We start from the raw sequence: 20,801 nt of genomic DNA, 5'->3' as shown, positions 1-20,801 counted from the left end.
GTGCATGTTAGGTGGATTAGCCATGATAAATGTGCAGGGTTATTGGGGAGGGGGGTTGTGTGTGTGTGTGTGAATCTGAGTAAGGTGTTCCTTTGGAGAGTCTGTGCAGACAGGGTTGAATGGCCTTCTGCACTATAGTGATTCTATGGTTGGAAGAGATTTGAAGAGAAAACCTCATGGAAGTAAACAGAAGGCCCAATAAATCTCAGCCCTTGCATGAATCTTTGAAACACTACTTAGACCATGGTTTACCTTCCAATTTTTTAATAAGTATCTGACTTGAGTTATTGGGGATGTAAGCCAAATGAGTATAGAAGGAAAGCTAAATTTATAAGTTTGGTTTAGAGTATAATTGTAAATATAAAATATTTAGTGTGATTGACTATTTAAGGTAGTAGTATTTTAGTATTCATGTTGATTTTAGTGTAACAAAATTATTTTGCTTAAATTAATGAGCCCTTTGGCTTTATTCTTTTCATAAATACCTGGACTTTGGATTCTATAAAAAATCTCTGCCAAGATTATAAAACTTGGGTATACTGAAAAGTAAAGTCTTTCCAATGGTTGGTAACTAGAGAAAATAAGATCATCAGAAGAATGAAAGGAGAAATTAGAATGTTTTGCACTTGATTGTTATGGCATAAATTGTGCCATCATAACAATGGGTTAAAGGTAATGTCCTAGACCTGGGAGTAGGCTTGGAATTTCCACTGTGGGCGCAAACTGGAGTTTAGACCCAAAAATCCCAAAGTCAAAATACACTCCAGTTTCTTGCCAACTTCATTAGAATATGCTCCCATGTAAAATTAGTGGACGTTAATATGAACATTAGGAGCCAAAGGACGGTGCATAATATGTTTTTTACATACTTTCCTTTAGGTATGAAAATGAAATATCGATTAATTTAACCATTCAGTTATAGTATATTTAAGAACCTGCAATTCAAGAAATATTTTAATGAGTTACACTGTCATAAAAATGCATTTTTTTAAAAATGGAAAATACAGTGCAGCTTTCAACAACAACTTAGTATATATATATCACCTTTCAAGTAATAAGGTGCTTTGTAGAAACCTTAAAAAGCAAACTTGGACACCATGCCTTCTAAAGCAACATTCAATCAGATGGCCAAAGGGTTGGTCAAAAGAGATAAGTTTTAAGGAGTGTTTTAAAGGAGAGGTACAGTGGGGTTTAAGGAAGAAATTCCAGAACTCAGCAGTTAAGCAGCTGAAGACATAGCCACCAATAATGGACCATTTTGAGGAAGTTCAGGAGGCCATTAGATGAGGGCCATTAACTTGGAGGGTTGAGAGTCTGAAAAATATAGGTCCAAAGATGTGCGGGTTAGGTTGATTGGCCAGGTTAAAAAAAAAGAAATTGCCCCTTAGAGTCCTGAGATGCATAGGTTAGAGGGATTAGCGGGTAAATATGTGGGGGTAGGGCCTGGGTGGGATTGTGGTCGGTGCAGACTCGATGGGCCGAATGGCCGTCTTCTGCACTGTAGGGTTTCTATGATTCTAGGACAATGCAATAGACAAATTTGAAAAAGGGTTCAGAATTTTCAACTATTGCCCAACCGGGAGCCAGTGTAAGTCAGTGACAGAGGTTCGATTTTCAAGTTTGCTGACACCACCACCGTAGTGGGTCGGATCTCAAACAATGACGAGACAGAGTACAGGAATGAGATAGAGAATCTGGTGAACTGGTGCGGCGACAATAATCTCCCTCAATGTCAACAAAACGAAGGAGATAGTCATCAACTGCAGGAAGCGTAAAGGAGAACATGCCCCTGTCTACATCAATGGGGACAAAATAGAAAGGGTCGAGAGCTTCACATTTTTAGGTGTCCAGATCGCCAACTACCTGTCCTGGTCCCCCCATGCTGACACTATAGTTAAGCCCACCAGTGCCTCTACTTTCTCAGAAGACTAAGGAAATTTGTCATGTCAGCTACGATGCTCACCAACTTTTACAGATGCACCATAGAAAGAATTATTTCTGGTTGTATCACAGCTTGGTACGGCTCCTGCTCTGCCCAAGACTGCAAGAAACTACAAAAGGTTGTGAATGTAACTCAATCCATCACGCAAACCAGCCTCCCATCCATTGACTCTGTCTACACTTCCTGCTGCCTTGGCAAAGCAGCCGGCATAATTAAAGACCCCATGCACTCTGGACATTCTCTCTTCTACCTTCTTCCTTTCGGAAAAAGATACAAAAGTCTGAGGTCATGTATCCATTCACTCAAGAACAGCTGCTTCCCTGCTGCCATCAGACCTTTGAATGGACCTACCTTACATTAAGTTGATCTTCCTCTACACCCTAGCTATGACTGTAACACTACATTCTGCACTCCCTTGTTTCCTTCTCTATGAATGGTATGCTTTATATAGTGCGCAAGAAACAATACTTTTCACTGTATACTAATACATGTGACAATAAGTCAAATCCGAACTTGGTGCGAGTAAGGATGCAGGCAAAGCAGAGAATGGAATGTGTAATGCCAGCCAGGAAAGAGTTGGAAGAGTCAATTCTAAAGGAACAAAGGTCTAAATGGAAGTTCCTGCAGCAATTGAGCAGACAGGTGTGAAATTAGGTAAAGATGTCCTTTAAAACACTTGAAGAAAATGCAATAAAACATGAAACAGCAGGAACAAAGGACCTGAAAATCTGGTTGTATTTTAAAGATTATCTCTGGACAGGAGCAATCAGAGGAAACTTGTGCATAATAACAATAACTTGCATTTATATAGGACCTTAATGTAGTAAAATATCTCATGATTCTTCATAAGAGTGTAATGCTATTTGCTGATGACACCACATAAACATCCCAGACTGAAGTTCACTTGCAGCAGCTTGGAGATTAGTGTTCCTGGGTCTGTGAGGAGTTTGGACGAACAGTGTCAGGAAGGCCAAGATTTTAGGCCAGGACAGAAAGACTTCACCTTCAATCAACACTGACTAGCCTCACTGGATGCCATTAACAGCTTCAAGTACCTTGGGATCAACAATCACAAGCAGCCTGTCCCTTAATACCAAAATTAGCACCTGGATTGTCAAGGTAACAGCTATTAAGTAAAAGCTGGGAAGACGTGCAGAGCAACAGCAAACTAACCAAAAATGTAAAGCTCTGCGTGCACCAGGCTTGTGTTCTCAGCACTCTTCTTTACCATGGCAAAATATGTACAACTTTTAGAAGCCAAAAAAAGTGACTGAACAGCTTCAAATTCAGGAGTTATTGGGCATCTCTTAGCAAGATGGAGTACTGAATACAGAAGTACACCAGCCTGCAGGAATCCCCAGCATGTTTGTCGTCTTAAGTCAGTGTCAACTACATTGATTGGGTCATGGGCACCAAATAGATGCTGACTGCATTCCCAAAGACACGCTCTATGGCAAGGTTGCTGTTGGCATAAGACCAAAAGATACTCACGTCTGTGATGTAAGGATAGCTCACTTGCCCAGTGTTTGTTTTACCATAGCTATGTACCCAGTTTTTAGCACACACCCCAGCCCCTCTGAACATATCTGCAGCATTTTTGGGTTGTCTGACCTGATCGTCAAAGGATCATTCGGCCCAGTTCCCAAAGAACATGGTCTCACTTTTGTCATGCTTTTCCTTTGCTTCCGAGGCTAGTTGATACTGGTTGCAGATGTTCATCAGTCTGCATGCTGACAGTGGATCTGAACAGAAGATAACAATCGTCCATGTACAGGAAACCTTTGACCTGCTTGGAATCAGGGAAAGCTTTGAAATAACACAAACAAAAACCAGAGAAAGGACAGATTTATCTGACTCCAGATTTGATCCAAAAGCTGATGTGTGAAGACCAATTGGATCTAATTGTGGATTGCCTCCCCAAACCTGATTTTAGAGAGCACATCCATTATTTAAGTGTGTGACATTGTGTCAAAGGCCTTCTCCTGGTCTAGGCTGATGAGACAGGTGTTCCGCCCCCTATCCTGCACATAGGCAATCATACAGGTATAGTGCAGGTCTGGTCAAGATGGATCACCAACTTCAGAGCCGGCTTGACCTGAATGACAATGATCTTAGGAAGAATTTTGTAGTCCATATTCACGAAGATGGGTCACAAATTTCCAATATTCTCCCTTTTCCTCCCTTATGCTTGTGGATGAGGGTAATGATGCCTTTCCTCATGGATTCTGGCCTGCTGTCCACCAGAAGCATATTTTTTGTGCAGCAGGTCTAGCCAATCCAATCCCAGAGTCCAATCTAAGTCAGTCAGTAAACCATTGCTTCCAGGAGTTTTACTCTTCTGGCAGGGTCAACATCCTGGAATTCCTGCTCTAACGGCATTGTGGATCAACCTACAGCATGTGGACTGCAGTGGTTCAAGAGGCAGCTCACCATCACTTTCTCGATGGCAACTAGGGATGGGTGATAAATGCTGGTCAGCCAATGGTGCCCATGCCCCACATGAATAAAAAAAGGACTGGAGAGTACAGAATCTCAAAATTGTTATGGCTGAGGAGCCCATTTTCCCTGTTGTGTCTGCACCAGCTTTCCAAATGAGCATTGCGACTTAGTGTCTTTTTCCTGTACCCTTTAACTCTTCCCATTCAAGTAATCATCTGATGCCCTCTTGAATGCCTTGATGAGCTGGAGCTTGTCAATTTGTTGGCTTCAGGTGACCATGCGGGTGGAGTTTGCATGCTCTCAGTGGCTGCATGGGTTTGCTCTTGGTGCTCTGGTTTCTTCCTACAGTAAGAGTTTTGACAACCCCAGTTTAAAGTCCAACAGGTTTATTTGGTAGCAAATGCCATTCTGCCTACAGTCCAAAGATGTATGGGTTAGGTTGATTGGCTATGCTAAATTGCCCGTCTGTGTCAGAGGGATCAGCAGGGTAAATACATGGGGTTATGGAGATAGAGGCCTGGGTGGGATTGTTGTAGGTGATGGGCCGAATGTAGGGATTCTATGATTTCCTAGTAGGGCGAAAAGGTGCTGGAGGCGGACGCTGCTGGGTGGATTGCGCACGCGCCTGGCTCCTAACGTCAATCACATTTCAAAATGGACACGCACTTCCGGCGGCGTCTTTTTTTTTAACCTCCTGGGAAGGCGACGCGATGCCTTCCTATGGGGGGGGGGAGGTGGGTGTGCGTGCGTACGTAATCACGTTCCGCCCCGCCCCCCCATGTCCCGGGCACGGCGGAGGGGAAGGATTAAAAAAAACAGCCCGAGACAGTAGAGCGCGCAGGCGCAAGTGCCCGCACCGAGCCCGTCGAAGAGCATGGTGCGGGGGAAGCATATGTCAACCTGAACAAATGGCAGCCGGGCGGAGGGCTGGCGGGCGCAGCAGTAAGTGGGAAGGCGAAGGATGGAGAGGGGGAGGGGAACGCGACTCGGAGTAAAGAGGGGAGAGGCCGGTCGGTTTGGGGAGGCCGGTAGGGCGTGGTGGTGGCGGCGGTGGTGAGGGTGAGGGAGGCTGGCGTGGAACCACGTTTGTTGCAGTGCTCGAGTTGGGAAAGGGGGGGAAGAGAGCGACTTCCCCCACCCTCCCCTCCCCCAGTCCACCATATTGTGCTGGTGCCGGAGCTGACTCGACCTCTCCCGGCTCCTGCTTTCCATTCGCACCGTCGCTCCTTTCTGGAGTTGGAATTTCCAGCCGCACAACTCTCTCTATTCCCCCTCCCAAAGAAATTCCGCGGAGACATTTTCAACCTGAAGACGAAAACACGTTTTTCCCCCTGGGGGATTATATTTTTTTCGACTTGAGAAAGAGAGAGGTTTATTTTTTATTTAGGTGCCGAGCCAAGGTAAGAGGAGGTGGGATGTTGCTCTTTATATACATTGGTGGCCTGCTTGTGTGGCATTGAATTGACCCCTCGGCGGCCGCGTTCGCCCGCTGACCGTTATAGAATCCTCGGATTCAAATTTCTCTCCTGTTTTTTTTGATGAAATTTTAAAAATTTCCACGGGATCCAGGGAGTTTTTTTTTCCGGGGGGGGGGAAAGAAGAGAAAAGGGAATAAACAAACAATAAACAAGGCCTGTTTCCACAGTAACAGCGGGCTGTCGTAACAATGGTGTGAACCTTAGACCGGGGGCAGAGCTCCCGAAGCCTCGGGGAGAGGGGGCCTGGGTAGAGTTCCCGGGGGGAGGGTGGGTAGAGCTTCCGATGGAGGCCTGGGCCGATGGCTGGTGTAGAGCTCCCGAAGCCCGAAGGGAGGCCTGGGGCAGAGCTCCCGAAGACCCGGGATGGGAAGAGGGCCGGTGGACCGACGGAGAGTTTTCGCTGCCGGGGGGGGAGGAGGGGATAGGGAGGCCTGAGCAGAGTTCCTGAAAGCCCCGGGCAGGGAGAGGAGCTGGGGAGTCGGCGGAGAGCACCCCGGAGGCTGGACACGTCAGTATGAAGCGCTCACTCACACGTGGTGCTGGGAGCCGGCGAGAAGGCTTTCAGCAGCTGATCATCACCCCCCCCCCCCCCATGGGGAGGTGAGCAACAGGACGCGTGGTCATTACAGCGCCTAGACCGAATGAACGCGTGTATTTGTTACCTTAAAGTACAAGTACCGCAGACCCCAACAATCCTGTATCATGAGTTGCACACCAGGCTGACACTGCATTTATTCCCTTTTTATTCCATGCTGCTTTCGCTTTCACCCCCTCCATTTTTAAATTGTCTTAACTTTGCCCTTGTTCTCGAAGGGGGAAAAAAGAGTCACTTTGTTTTTAAACCCTAGGTGATAGCAAGAATATTAAAAAGTTAAGTGAACGCCTTTTAAATTGCCCCTCTTGTACTTTGATTTGACAGTAAATCGTGAATATTTTAAAGCGAGTTATTAGAGGGAGAGAGGAGCGGTGAATTTGGAGGGCGGCCCAGCTGTGCAGCGCATGATGGCCACCGAGGTCGAGTCCCCCATGCTTCAGTCCACGGATCACGACACGTCTCTCCAGCCGTCGGGTAGCAGCAGCGGAGGCAGCTCTCAAGACGAGCCGGTGACCCACGATCGCACTACATTGTCGTCGGCTTCGGGAGGCGGCGAGGAGGATGCGGGTAGCGGCCTCTCCGCGAGGTTGGAGCCCCAGTCCGAGCAGCGAAGCGGCGCACTGGAGGTGGGGACCGATGCCGAAAATAAAGAAAACAACCAGGCCCAGAGGGATTCAGCGGAGAAGTCGCAGAAAAATTTTACGGAAGCGCCTCCTCCTAAAATCAACCCCTGGACCAAGAAAAAAAACATGGTCACTGCCAACAGCATGAATGTCAGCTGCCAGGAGACAGGTTTGTGCACGGGCCTATTTAAAATCTGACTGGAGTCCTTTTGAAGGAAAGTTTCGAGGTGACAATCAACTGGCAACGCCGTTTAATTTTTTAATCACCTGTAGTTAATTAAACCCCACGAAATTGTGATTTACTGAGTTGGATGAAATCAGCGTTTTTTTAAAAAAGTGGCATGCATCCATTTTAAAATGAGCTTTTAACAGTCTTTTGATCTGACTTGCTAGTTTAAAAATGTGTGGGCTATTTATCTTTCCGTTTGGTGAAGTAACTGATAATTGAATTAGTTTATGGCCCACGTGCTTATAAAAGTGCTAGTTTTAATCTGTATACAGTCCGTGTTTTCATGCTGAGTTGCCATATTGGTAAGTGTCATTCATCCATTTTATTTACATAAATGGGTATCAAGTTAAGCCAATCTGTAAGAGGTGTGGTCTGTTTATACTAGCAGTCTAGAGTGAAATCTATCCGTAATCATCTAATTTTTAGATGAAGGAACTGATGTGTACACTGCAGCCTTGCCGAAATTTTCTGTACAGTTGCTGGCAAGGAGGGAGGGTCTGTCGGGAAACTGAAATTTTATCCCTGATAACTTAATCGAGTTTATCTTTAATTTGACAATTCACGTATATGAATGACCGTTTTCACGATGCAACTCACTCTTTGCTACCGTGAGGAACTTTGTAATGATTTACACACGAATGTTAACAGTTTTAATGAGTTTTCTACTATTGGATTGGTTGCCAATCTCATTAACCGAGACAGCAAAGATCAAAGTGGCTTTACCCATAATCCTGCTGGAAGAAAACGTGTTTTTTCTTGATTTTTTTCCAATAGAATATATGGCTTGTAAAACTTTAGAAAATTGTGGATTTGTGTTAGATTTCTCTCCCGTCAAATCATTTCGATTTCGTAGGGAATCTGCTGATGGAAGCGCATTCAAGATTACAGCGCAATTTGAATGAGGCCCAACCCCCGCCCCCCGCGTTTCTGATCAAATTTCACTCTAGCACGTGTAGTACGACTTTACGCAGGCAGTGTTTCATGGGAGGAAATGAGGTTTCGAGTTGGAGGGAGGTGAGTGAGCAGTGTTGGAGTGGAATACTGAACCAGATCGTGCCCGATCATTAAAAATAATATTTTACATATTCGTAGACATACGCTTAACTTTTAAACGTGGCTTGCTTCTGTCCAGCTGTTAGTGGCATGTAGTAACTATTAGTAATTCTTTTGAAGAATATCACTTGTATCAGTCGACGCTGTTCGTTTTTAGTGTTTGAGTGTCTTGTTTAGCGAATTCTTATCACATTACTAAATAGTTTTGAAGTCACTGAAATGTGTAATGCCATGTAATTGAATGTGCTGCTAACACAGTTAATTACTGAGGAATTCTGATGACATTGACATAGTTTTTCACTTTTTTGTGGCAGTGCATTAGTACATACTCTCCTGGTGGCATTGCAAAAAAAGTTAGATTTTCTACTGGAGGCATTGGTTGCCATATTTCTGGTATCCCTTTTCTCAATAAAATACTCTCCTTCCCTGTCCTCTTAGGGCATTAACCATTTGCAGGCATATTGTTATTTAGTTCCTGACTCATTGCCCAAAAGAACCATTATTGAGTCTTCAGATGTGTATAATCATAGAAACCCTACAGTGCAGAAGGAGGCCATTCGGCCCATCGAGTCTGCACCGACCACAATCTCACCCAGGCCCTACCCCCACATATTTACCCGCTAATCTACGCATCTCAGGACTCTAAGGGGCAATTTTTAACCTGGCCAATCAACCTAACCCGCACATCTTTGGATGTATAATTTGATGGGAGACATTACAGCTAAGCCCAATCCTTTTGGGTATGAAATCTTTGTTTTTCTAACCTTTGTTTAGGGCAAGTTTACCTTTTTAAAAAAATCTGCTTCTTAATTCCTGGTTTTGGGCCTGTTAAGCTGCAAAGACAAGTGTCCTACATCAGGGTTGCAGCCAATGGACTTTGTAGTCAGCCACTAGTGACCATAAATGTTAGGATTTCCTCTTTTGTATCTAATATTTTGATGTAAATCAGCCATTTCTGTTTGAAATCTAATGCTATGTTAACTAGCATAGGTGGCCTTTCAGACTTGTGCACTTACAAAAAAAATATAATAAGTCTAGTAAAATATTTACATTCAGTGATCATGTGTTAATATAGTCTGATCTGGTAGCTTTGGTTAAAAGTTTGTGTTCAATTCCCCAGTAGCTTAGCTGTTTAAAACATTGGATAAAGAGCACACAGACCAGGGAGGTTCCATGTTTGTTTTAATTCCTAACTTGGTTGGAATAAATCTCAGTTCCAGTACTTGGCTGTGAGCAGGTTTCCATTGCTGATCACAAAACCAATGACACAATTGAAGTGAATAAATGCCGAAGGAATCAGGCCCTGAATACAGTTATCCCCAAATTCACTTACTGCATTTTCAAAATCCCAACTATCTAGCCTTTGACCTTTTCTTTGCCACAAGATTTTTAGAATCATAGAAACCCTACAGTGCAGGAAGAGGCCATTCGGCCCATCAAGTTTGCACTGACCACAATCCCACCCAGGCCCTACCCTCTTATCCCTACATATTTACCCGCTAATCCCTCTAACCGACGCATCTCAGGACACTAAGGGGCAATTTTAGCATAGCCAATCAACCTAACCCACACATCTTTGGACTGTGGGAGGAAACCGGAGCACCCGGAGGAAACCCATGCAGACACGAGAATGTGCAAACTCCACACAGACAGTGACCCAAGCCAGGAATCGAACCCAGGTCCCTGGAGCTGTGAAGCAGCAGTGCTAACCACTGTGCTACCGTGCCGCCCATTTTTGCAATGCCTGAATTCCTCAACTGCACTCTTGTCTACAAATTTGTCCGAGTGCTAATATTATGCTCTCACCCTGGCCCCATTCCCCAGGCTCAGTCCTCGTCTTTGCTTACTGAAGCACAAGCGACAGACTTGAAAGGTTATGGTGCACAATTTGTTTAACTATCCACTGCCACATCTTATTAGTCCACTCAAAATACTATTGGGTTCCACTTTTGTCTGCTAATACTGCTCTCTATTCCAGGATTATCCTGGAACGCAATGATAACCTCAGGCTTATTTTCTCAACTGCATACTATTGTCTTAAACTCCTGTCCCCTGTTCCATCTACTGTCACCTCTAACAAGTGCAAGAACCTCCATGGGCTGCTTTGTCACTGAGAAAGTCAGATCAGTTGCTTCTGCCACATCCCTCCCTTGCTAGCCAGCCTGGCCACACTTCCTTTCATGCTCCTTGAGCTAACCCTGAACTTGCATCTTTCATTAGTTTCCCTCCTACCTTTTGAGTTCACCAGGATCATTAGGGCCACCTCCTGCTCCTTTGATTCTAATCCCACTAAATTGCTATTCACCCAAGTTCTCCTCCCGGCCCCTGTGTGAGCTGATATTATCAACAATTCTCTCTTCAGCTGTTATCCTTCTTTTCAAATCTGCAGTCATCAACCCTCCTCATCAGAAAACCAACACTTGACCCCTCCCTCCTTACAAGCCACCACCCCATCTCCAAATTCCCTTGCCTCTCCAAATTCCTTTATTGTGTTCTCTCTCCCAAATCCATTCCCATCTTTCCCCGCACTCCATATTTGAATCCTTGTCTGCCTAGGTCACAGTATTGAAACAGCTTATATAAAAGTCACAAATAAACATTCTATGTGACCAAGATAAACTTTCCCTCCTCGTCCTTTTCGACCTGTCTGCAGCCTTTGACGTGACTGACCATTTCATCCTCGTCCAATGTCTCCATCGTCATTTAGCTGCGTGGGACTCTTCTCACGTGGTTCCACTTTTATCTTAATTGTAGGCAAAGAATCTCTTCCTGCTCCTGCAATGTTGCTATTGTTATCCACCATGAATCAATCCTTGGCTCCCTCCCATTTCTTATTTACAGGCTGTCCCTTGGCGGCATCCAATGACATGACACTAGTTTTCACATGTACACTGGCAGCACTCCGCTCTATCTCAAACCAATGTACTTGCCTCTGTTATTGCTAAACTATCAGACTGCTTATCTGACATGCAGTACTGAATAAGCGGAAATTTCCTCCACTTAAATATTCAGAAGACTCCACTGTTCTTGGCACTTGCTCCAAACTACGTTTCTTATCTACCAACTTCATCCCTCTCCCTTACAACAGTCTGAGATTGGCAGTCCATTCACAACCCTCTTGTCATATTTGATTCCGAGATGAGCGTCTGACCTAATTTGTGCCATTTTTAAGACTGTCTATTTCCACCTTTGCAACATCAGTCAACTTCACCCCTGTCTCCATTTATTTGCTGCTAAAAAACCCTCATCTATGTCTTTGGTAGCTACAAGCTCGGCTATTGTAATGCCCCCCTGATTGGTCTTCTGCATTCTACCCTCTGTAAACTTGAGGTTATCCAAACCTCTGCTGCCCATGTCTTAACTCTGTGTATACTTGCTGACCTACGTTGGCTCCCGGGCAAACAATGTCTTGATTTTAAAAGTTTCATCCTTGTTTGCAAATCCCTCCATGACCCTGCCCCTCCCTATATCTGTATTCTCATGAGATATGTACACTTCTAATTCTCACCTCAAGCACAATCCCAATCATAACTGCTCCACTATTGGAGATTTGTGTCATTTAGTGACACCATTTACTGTTTTTAGTTGCCTAGGCCTCAAGCTCTGGAAATCTACAACACTTGTCCACGCTTCTACCTCACTTGCCTTTTTTGAGACAATTTTTAAAACACTTCTTTGACCAAGTTTTTGGCCATCCTGCCTAATATTTCCTTAGGTGTCATAAATTGTTGTACATGGCTCCTGTGAAATGCCTTGGGTTGTTTCATTATTTTAAAGATGATCTAAAATTATAATTTATGACACTGCCATTGCTTTGCCTCCCACGTGCAGAATGGCTGATTGGCAAGCTGTCAAGCCACATTGGCACTGGAAGAACTGTTCCCCGGAAGATAATTAATGCTTTTAGAAGAAGTGGGTAAATTGGTGGAAAGTTGGAAGGAGTGTGAGCTTTTCTTCTTAGTGTTCCAAACGTAACTTAAAATCTTGGAAGTTAAAGATTCATTGGGGCTAAGACTTGTTATGCCATGGGGTGAAATTTGATTGGACTGGAGATTAAATTTCTCCATCACTATTTTAAAAAATTTATTTTTCTTCCCCCCTCTTTAGGTCTCCCTGCACCACCCCCCTGCCGAGAGGGCGGGCAGGTGACCTGCTCCCAGGCCTCTGCCAAAGCTGCTCTAACCAGTTGCTAGGAGGTGTGCAAGAGCATCCCAGGGTGAGTTGCCCTAAGCTTTTATTTTTTTCCCTTGTTGTTGGGAATTGGCTAACATTTGCTATGCCTTCACACCCATCCTCTTTGTTGCCCCCCGCCCTCCCCCAGTTCAACATTTCCCCTCCTGAATAGGAGTTTAACAACAACTTGTATTTATATAGCTTCTTTAATTTAATACAACATTCAAAGGTGCTTCACAGACATTATAAAATAAGACACTGAGATATGGGAGTAAGTGACCAAAAACCTGGTAAAAGAGGTAGGTTTCAAGGAATGTCTTAGAGAAGGAAATTAAGTTGAGAAGCTGAGGTTGAGGGAAAGAGTTCCAGAGCTTAGGACCAAGGCAACCGGAGGAACAGCTACCAGCTGTGTAACAATTAAAATCTGAGATGCTGAGAAACCAAAATTCAAGGTTTGTGTTGTTGGGCTAGAGGGGATTAGGGACAGGGATTGGCGAGGCCATGCAGTGAGTTTAAAACAAGGATGAGAGTTTTAAAATTTGAGGCATTGCTTAACCTGGAGCTAGTGTACATCAGCGAGCATGGAGGTGATGAGTGAAGGGGACTTGGTGTGACTTAGGATATGGACAGTGGCATTTTGGTTGACCTCCAGTTTATGGTGCTGGTAGATTAAAATATGTGAGACTGGCCAGCAGTGCAAAAAGACCAGTCTAGTATAGAGGTCGCAAAGGCATGCCATGAAGGTTCAAGCAGTAGTTAGAGCTGAAGCATAGGAAGCTGCTACAGAGGTGGTGGAAGTAGGTACTCTTGTTGGTGAGTATTTGTGATTTTATGCTCATTTTTAGATCAAATATGACACCCACATTGTGAAACTTTAAGAACTCCATGTGTGACCATTTGGAGGCATGACCATATGGTAGATATTTCAACATAGTCGTACATGTAGTTCATAAAGAATGTAAGTGGAGTTGTCTTTTATCTTATTAATGGGACCTACATTATAACACTTTGTATTTGAAACTAAAGCACTTGTGGGAGAAAAACGGCAATATAATTAAAATATGATTTAACTTTATTTCTGTAGCTTTTTAAAAGGTTTGTGTAGGCCCATGCATGCTGTCCAAGAGTTTGTTCATCTAGATTTCAACAGCAAATGTCAGTGGCAGTTGACTACAAAGAATATCACTTTAAACTGTGCATCACCCAGCAATGAGGAAAGAATCCCCAGCTGTTTTTATTTTCCCCCACCCATTCTATGGTCCAGGCACAGTTATACCTCAAATGTCCTAACAGGTCAGCAAAAGAAAATTAAACCAAGGATCTCTGGTCTGTGTAACTCTACTGTACTGGGTATTTATTCCCTTTATCCACTCAGTCAGCAGTGGAGTGATATCAAAGTTTTAACACTTGCTGCAGATTTTATGGTCAGTGGTGACTGGATGTATATCAGGAAATGATGACCTGGCCAAAAGATACCTACTGTTATATCCTATCCTGCTTTAATGAACTTGATTTCAGACAAGTTTGTATATGAGAACTCTTGATCTGGACAATCAATTTAATTCCTGTCCATCTGAATTGCTCTGGCAGTCCAATGTGACTCCTATGTTCTCGTAGAGTTGGATTTTGGTCGTTTAATATATTTGTCTTTGAGTATTTATAATATCAATGTAGTACTAGATCCGAGTACAGAATATTGAAGGAATAGTGTATCCTTTATATTTTTTTACAAGGCATTTCACAGGAGCTTGCCAAACAAAATTTAACATCAACTACTCCCTGAAGTGCTCCTGGAAAATCACCTGGAACAAGTTTACGAAAGGGCAAAAAAGTGTGGCTTCTTGCCTGTTGTTTTGGAACTGTGCCAGTTTTAAGAGCTGCAGCTGCACCTTTTGTTCCCTGAAAGCAATGATTCCTGTTGTTTCTAATATTGTGTGTTATGAACAGACTTGAGGTTTTGTTTAGTCATCCTAGATAACAAGAGACCTGAGGCCCAGGTATTTTCAGAAAGGCTATGTTTAACTTTTAATTTTTCTGACTATATAATTTGAATATGTAGACAACATTGGATTGAAATAATTTGTGAATTTAATCTGCAATCCAATTCCTTTAAATGAGGCATGGTCTTTTCGACATCTGTTCGTGTACCTTGTATATTAACCACATTTCTTGTCTGAATATCCATAGTTGATAATTCTGTATCATTTGATAATTTTGCTGTGTGGTTTGTTACAGCAGCTTAACACTAACTTTTGTCCTCTATTGTGCCAGATTGCTTGGAGGAGCCATTTTGTGTCATGACCAAATAGAATCCATAATTGCCACTAAGAGGAATTTGCATTATTTAATAGATTTAAAAGCTCATGGCTCAAACAAAAAGATTATTTGAAGTTAATCAGCGTGCATGTTACTGGTGAAATTGAGGCTGCACATTTTATACTGAGCTTCAGTCCATTAAATTCAGTTTCGTTATTTGTGATGCAAACACCATTTTTTTAAAATGAAACTTCGTTTATCAAATTCCCTTATCATATTGAAGTCCCATGGCTTCATTAATGAATTAGCTATTTGGCCTGTACTTTGTGAGAAGATTCAACCCCTGCATTTAATCTTGCCTGTATTCTTTTGAAGAAAATGAGGTGTGAAATGAAGAATTAAATTTACCCCAAGAAACTAAAAGTATAGGGTCCAAAGGACACATGGCAACATCTTTTTATGTCATACCTTTTAACCTGCTTTATAACAAGCTGTGACACAACAACGTGTTCATAATTTAAACAAACTATAGGGCAGGATAAAATATTCTAAAACATGAACCATAAAGCAAGTACATTTTTGATTTGTTATTGACAGTTTTGAGAAGTTTTCAAAAATATAAAGCAGAAATTCATACTCAAAATAGAATGAATAAATGTATAAAAAACTTGAGTTTTTTCTGACACACTTTCTGTAAAGGCAGCGAAAAGAGTCTTTGAATATTTTTAAGGCTGAGCTAGACAGATTCTTGATTTAAAAAGGGGGTGAGGGGTTATTGGGGCATACAGGAATGTGGGGTTGAAGTTATGATTGGATCAGCTATTATCTTATTGAATAGCAAAGCAGGTTCAAGTGGCCAACTCCTGCTCCTAATTTTTTTATTTCAAAAAATCTACTTAAATCCTTCACATTAGTTTTAGCAAAAGAAAAGTACAATTAAAACAAAAATACTGGCATAAGAATAATAAGGGTACAATATTGCTAAAAGATGTAATTCCTTGAAAGGCAAGTTACTATTAGTGTAGGAATTTTCACGTTTTTTTATACACCATGCAAGAAATTTGAAAATGAATGCTAAGATTTGATTTAAAATTTTATCCAAAAATGCTGAGAATTTACTTTTTATACTCTAGGCCCATAAAGTTCAAATAGGACAAGTCAGCCAGAAAGAAAGTGGAACTGAATAGTGTGAGCATCTCTGTGGACCAGATTACCAGGGCTCATGGGCAGCCCAAGTCATACAAGATGCAGTTTGTGATTCTGATCTAACTGCCTGTCCAATTTCCATTCTTGTACATATGGAATCCCTGATGATTTGGTCACAATAAATCTCTCTGCCATTATTTGTTTATGACATGATGATTCTGGAGAAATTGCAATTGTGTGCTCTTTTTTAAAAAAAAACATGCACAAAGGTTTTATAATGTTGTGGACAGTGGTAGAGTGATTTGTTTTAATGATGTGGTTTAATTGTTGAAAGGTCCAAAGATTGCCGTGATTATGGAGAATTTACAACAGAAAATTCTGTTCATCACTTGGGTCTATCTAGACTTCTTTAGATAGACTTCTAGTCTATCTTCATTATTGAACTGCCATTAAGTTTCTTATTAAATGTGCTTTCACTTTTTTTTGTCATCCTGTGTCATTGATAGGAGAGTGGGCCAAGCGGATACTCTTATTGGGTAACTTTAACCCTGCACTACTTTCAAAATTAAGGACGTAGAAAATCACTTCATAATTGTAGAAACATCAATGTCAAACACTCAGGTGACTTGGGAATCATTGTAGCATTGCAGAATTTTGATAAGGAAACAATATTTAGTTGTCAGTTGATAGAATGAACTAGAATTAAGCATTAGTTAGTCATTCAATCTGTACTTTCCAGCTCTACATTGTCCAATAGCAAAAAACTCTGCTTGTTTCTGTCCATTCCCCCCATAACCATTTTCCTGCTGCTTGTTTTTATACCTCCCTCTGTGTAAAGTCATTAAACCTAAAATCCTTGTGAACTTGTGTCTTATGAGCTTCCACCCATGTCCTGTGGTTTCATTGTTTGTGGGAGTCTCAGATATACTATTGGGGTTCTTTTGATCTAATCGCTTAAGGACTTGCAATGAAACATTCACTAAACCTATTCCAGAGTAAATGGCCCCATCTTGTTCCATCGTGCCTCCATTGCTAACTATTTTCAACTAGGTACTGGTGTGTTTTCCCTTCGCTGCATTGCCTTAAATGCAGTACTATAGAATTTTCAGCATAGTTAATTGCCAGTTGAGTATGCAAGTTAATTTATTCTTGTTTTGTTATTGTACGCGTTGAAGAACTAGATACTGTAGAAGCGACAGTTTGAATATAAACTGCTTGATTTTTATTGTGAAATTCCTGGCTTCTATTTTGGAATGTAGAAATCTTTCACAAATAAATTACTTTGGTATCTGTAGCTTTTAATTTAGAAAACACCATTTATCTGAGATCAATGGAAAAATGCACAAGTGCACTGGCAATCCAGTACATTTCTGCTATGAATACTGATTTATAAAACTAGATGTCCACCAGAATCAGTAAATATTATTTGACCTTCACATTCTGATCTCAAGTAGCAGTTGACGTTAAGCCTCACCAAGTTAAATTCATTTGAAATGTTTGTATACACTGATCACATTTTTAATTTGTATACAATCTTGATCTTGTTCTCTCCACCATTTTTTGTCAGCTGTGGTATCAGGACTCAAGTTATCCACAAAGCGTAAAACAAATTTACATCCCTGCTGCTCTTGTCCTGTGACCTATGCCAGGGCTCCCAAACAGAAGTCCGCAGACCATCGGAGGTCAGTGAAGGCTTTCTAGGGCGTCATTGATGCTGGTGGCAGGCACGTGACCAGCAAACGCTGGTTTCAACATCAGCAGTCAGTGCTCTGAGAAGCCTTGCTCTTTGATTTATTTGATCTTGATGATGTTGGGCATAAAAGCCCAGGCCAACAGTGAAGATCAATGGTGAGCCGGTTGGAGTCACATCAGCAGCAGGCAAAGAAGTGTCCATGGCAGTTCAGACGACACAATGGCAGCCCTTCAGTGGGAGAAGGAGAGGTGGCGATGGCTGCGAGCGAAGCAGGGTGGGTAGTGGGTGGGAGGGGGGGTGCATGGGGACGCACGGAGTGGGTGCAAGGGCTGGGTGGAGGGGCATGGGTGGTGGCGGGTGTGAGTTTGATTATGTATATCAGTTTTCCAACGTCAAAAGGTAAGAATTAATCTTTTTAAGTAATAGAACTATTTAAATTATCTACTCCTAAAGTCGATACTGCTTCCAGCATTTAACATTAAGGGGCTATAGGAGAATGTCTTGGCCAGATGTTAATGGAGATACACTAAAGTGCTACATAATGGACTCGGAGCAGTATCAGCCTGAGGCATTAAAGGGGCTGCTGCAGACTGAAGTGTTTATTTCCACTCTTAAAGTTATAAAGCCAATGCCCAATGATTAGCACTGCTACCTCACAGCTCCATGGAATTGGGTTCAATTCAGGCCTCTGGTCACTCTCTGTGGAGTTTGCACATCTCCCAGTTTCTGCGTGAGTTTCCTCCGGGTGCTCTAATTTCCTCCCACTGTCCAAAGATGTGCGGATTAGGTTGATTGGCCATGCTAAATTGCCCCTTAGTGATTAGAGGATTAGCAGGGTAAATATATGGGGTTATGGGAATAGTGCCTGGGTGGGATTTTGGTCGGTGCAGACTCAATGGGCCAAAGGGATTGTATAATTGTGTGCATCTCTGATGTATACTAATCATAGAATCATAGAAACCCTACAGTGCAGAAGGAGGCCATTCGGCCCATCGAGTCTGCACCGACCACAATCCCACCCAGGCCCTACCCCCACATATTTACCCGCTAATCCCACTAACCTACGCATCTCAGGACTCTAAGGGGCAATTTTTTTTTGTTTAACCTGGCCAATCAACCTAACCCGCACATCTTTGGACTGTGGGAGGAAACCGGAGCACCCGGAGGAAACCCACGCAGACATGAGGAGAATGTGCAAACTCCACACAGACAGTGACCCGAGCCGGGAATTGAACCCGGGACCCTGGAGCTGTGAAGCAGCAGTGCTAACCACTGTGCTACGGTACCGTACCGTGATAAGGACCTGCCCACAGAAGGTAGAATTGCAGATGGCGCAGCTTGGAAATTTAGTAAATCATGAAGAGGGTAATAGAAGACATTGGGAGGATAGACTGGTGGAATGTTTTCTTTTTATTTTGTTCAGGGACGGGTGTGCGTGTTGCTGGCAAAGCCGGAATTGCCTATTCCTAAATGCTCTCAAGAAGGTGGTAGTGAGCTGCTGCCTTAAACTGTTGTAGTCCAAGTAGTGTAGATACACCCACAGTGCTGTTAGGATGGGAAGACACATAGGAAATTTAATTAAATGCAGAGAAGTGTGGAGAGAAGAATGAGAGGTAATGTGAATTAGAGGTACAGTTTCAAAATGGTCACAAAAACTGCAGATTAGATTATTCTTTGTTATTTCAGTATTTCTGGGCATCTCGGTGTGTTTTATTTGGAAAATTCATTCACTTTGAACAGAGAGATTTTGCCTAGCTGCTGCCTAATCTGAGTATTTTCAGTATTTTCTATCAATATAATAGATTTGGACTGTATGACATGAACTGAATGGCCTCCTTCTGTGCCATAATGACTCACTTGGGGTTAAAATATACATCCTTAGAGGTGGCATGACATGTTGTTATGACTTTTTAAAACAAAATCTACAGGTTCCTGGGCTTTAAAAGATGTAGGTGTACAGTGTAAAAGCAAGAAAGCTGTACCAAACACTTTCACTACTCAGGCCTCAGCTGGATTATTGTATACAGTTCTTGGCACTACACTTAAGGAAAGATGTCAAGGCCATGGAGAGAGTGCTTGGGAGATTTTCCGGAATGATATTTTGGGAAGAGGGATTTCAGTTGCGTGGAGAGACTAAAGAATCTAAGATCGTTCTCTTCAGAGCAGGGAAGGTTAAGGCCCGATTTAATAGTGCTCAAAAATATCAAGGGTTTTTTGATTGAGCAGTTGTAGAAAAATGATTTCACAGGGAGGAAGGTCCTATAATTAGATGAGACACATTTAAAATGATTAGCAAGAAGCTAGGGAGAAATAGAGAGAATTTTTGTATTAGAAGATTCAAGAATACTAGAATACACTGCCTGTAAGGGTGATGAAGCATATTTAATAACTTTCAAAAGGAATTGGATGTATGCTTGAAAAAAAAATCATGCTTTACAGAAAGAGCAGGAATGGCTAATTGGGGTAGCTTTTTGAGAGTTGCCACAGACACGAGCCCCTTTCTATTCTACGAAAAATTTGAAGGCAATACATTTACCAAAATGTACCGTCTGCTAAGTAATTTAGGTAATCTGTACTGAATTCCCAATTCATTTAAGTACAATACTTTGTGTAGTCGGCAGTAATTCGGGAACTATCTGGAACAGGTAGGTTTGTTGATCCTTTTCCTGGCGCAATCTTGAAATGTGTTTTACTGAATCTGGTTCTTGAAAATTGTGCTGAACATCATGTGCACAGTTCAACTGTTCTTGTATATGCCGTAGTTCAGTGTACCTTTCAATTTGCAGCATGTAGAGACTTCTTTTATTATCTACTTTGTGTTGCAGTATCACGTTGCAATTGAATCCTGCAGCACTGGCAACAGTGCAAAAGTCACTGAATACACAATTTTGCTTTATTCAAAGTTAGGAATTGTGATCTTCGTTCCTGGCTGTAGAATTTCTCTGATGTTCCTAAAGGCCAACAAACAAAATACTTACATTATGATGAATCTTCATTCAGCTGGCCAGAAAAGGCGATGTAGACATTGCTGTTTCAAGAAGCATGGTGAACACAATTTTTGAAGAGGCTTATCATGGCAATTGTGCAGTTGCTGCTTTTATATTAGTGCTGATCCAATGTCAGAACTGCAGAGACAGCATTATTATATTTTAAAGAAAACATGAGACTCTATTT

At 42.3% G+C, this 20,801-nt stretch overlaps 2 protein-coding genes across 6 annotated transcripts in view; one reads left to right on the top strand and one right to left on the bottom strand.

The window, feature by feature from the left end:
- Positions 1-3,701, bottom strand: part of mfsd8 (major facilitator superfamily domain containing 8) — a 185,964-nt gene extending 182,263 nt beyond the window's left edge. The window contains exon 1 of the mRNA XM_078211125.1: positions 3,604-3,701. The gene's annotated coding sequence lies outside the window, so the exon portion shown is untranslated. The remainder of the gene's footprint in view (positions 1-3,603) is intronic.
- A 1,455-nt stretch (positions 3,702-5,156) lies between these two features.
- Positions 5,157-20,801, top strand: part of LOC144492705 (la-related protein 1B-like) — a 94,726-nt gene continuing 79,081 nt past the window's right edge. For 4 of the 5 annotated variants that reach the window (XM_078211073.1, XM_078211064.1, XM_078211056.1 and 1 more), the window contains exons 1-2: positions 5,157-5,323; positions 6,779-7,246. In XM_078211073.1, coding sequence (XP_078067199.1) covers positions 6,859-7,246 — 388 coding nt within the window. In that variant the 5' untranslated portion in view covers positions 5,157-5,323; positions 6,779-6,858. Of the gene's footprint in view, positions 5,324-5,433; positions 5,782-6,778; positions 7,247-20,801 lie in introns of those variants that run through there. The other variant, XM_078211048.1, reaches the window with a different exon arrangement.

This window comes from Mustelus asterias, chromosome 1, assembly GCF_964213995.1.
Source record: "Mustelus asterias chromosome 1, sMusAst1.hap1.1, whole genome shotgun sequence".
NCBI classification, from domain to species: domain Eukaryota; kingdom Metazoa; phylum Chordata; class Chondrichthyes; order Carcharhiniformes; family Triakidae; genus Mustelus; species Mustelus asterias.
Note: the sequence above shows the minus strand (reverse complement) of the source record. Positions and strands in the feature narration are given on the sequence as shown.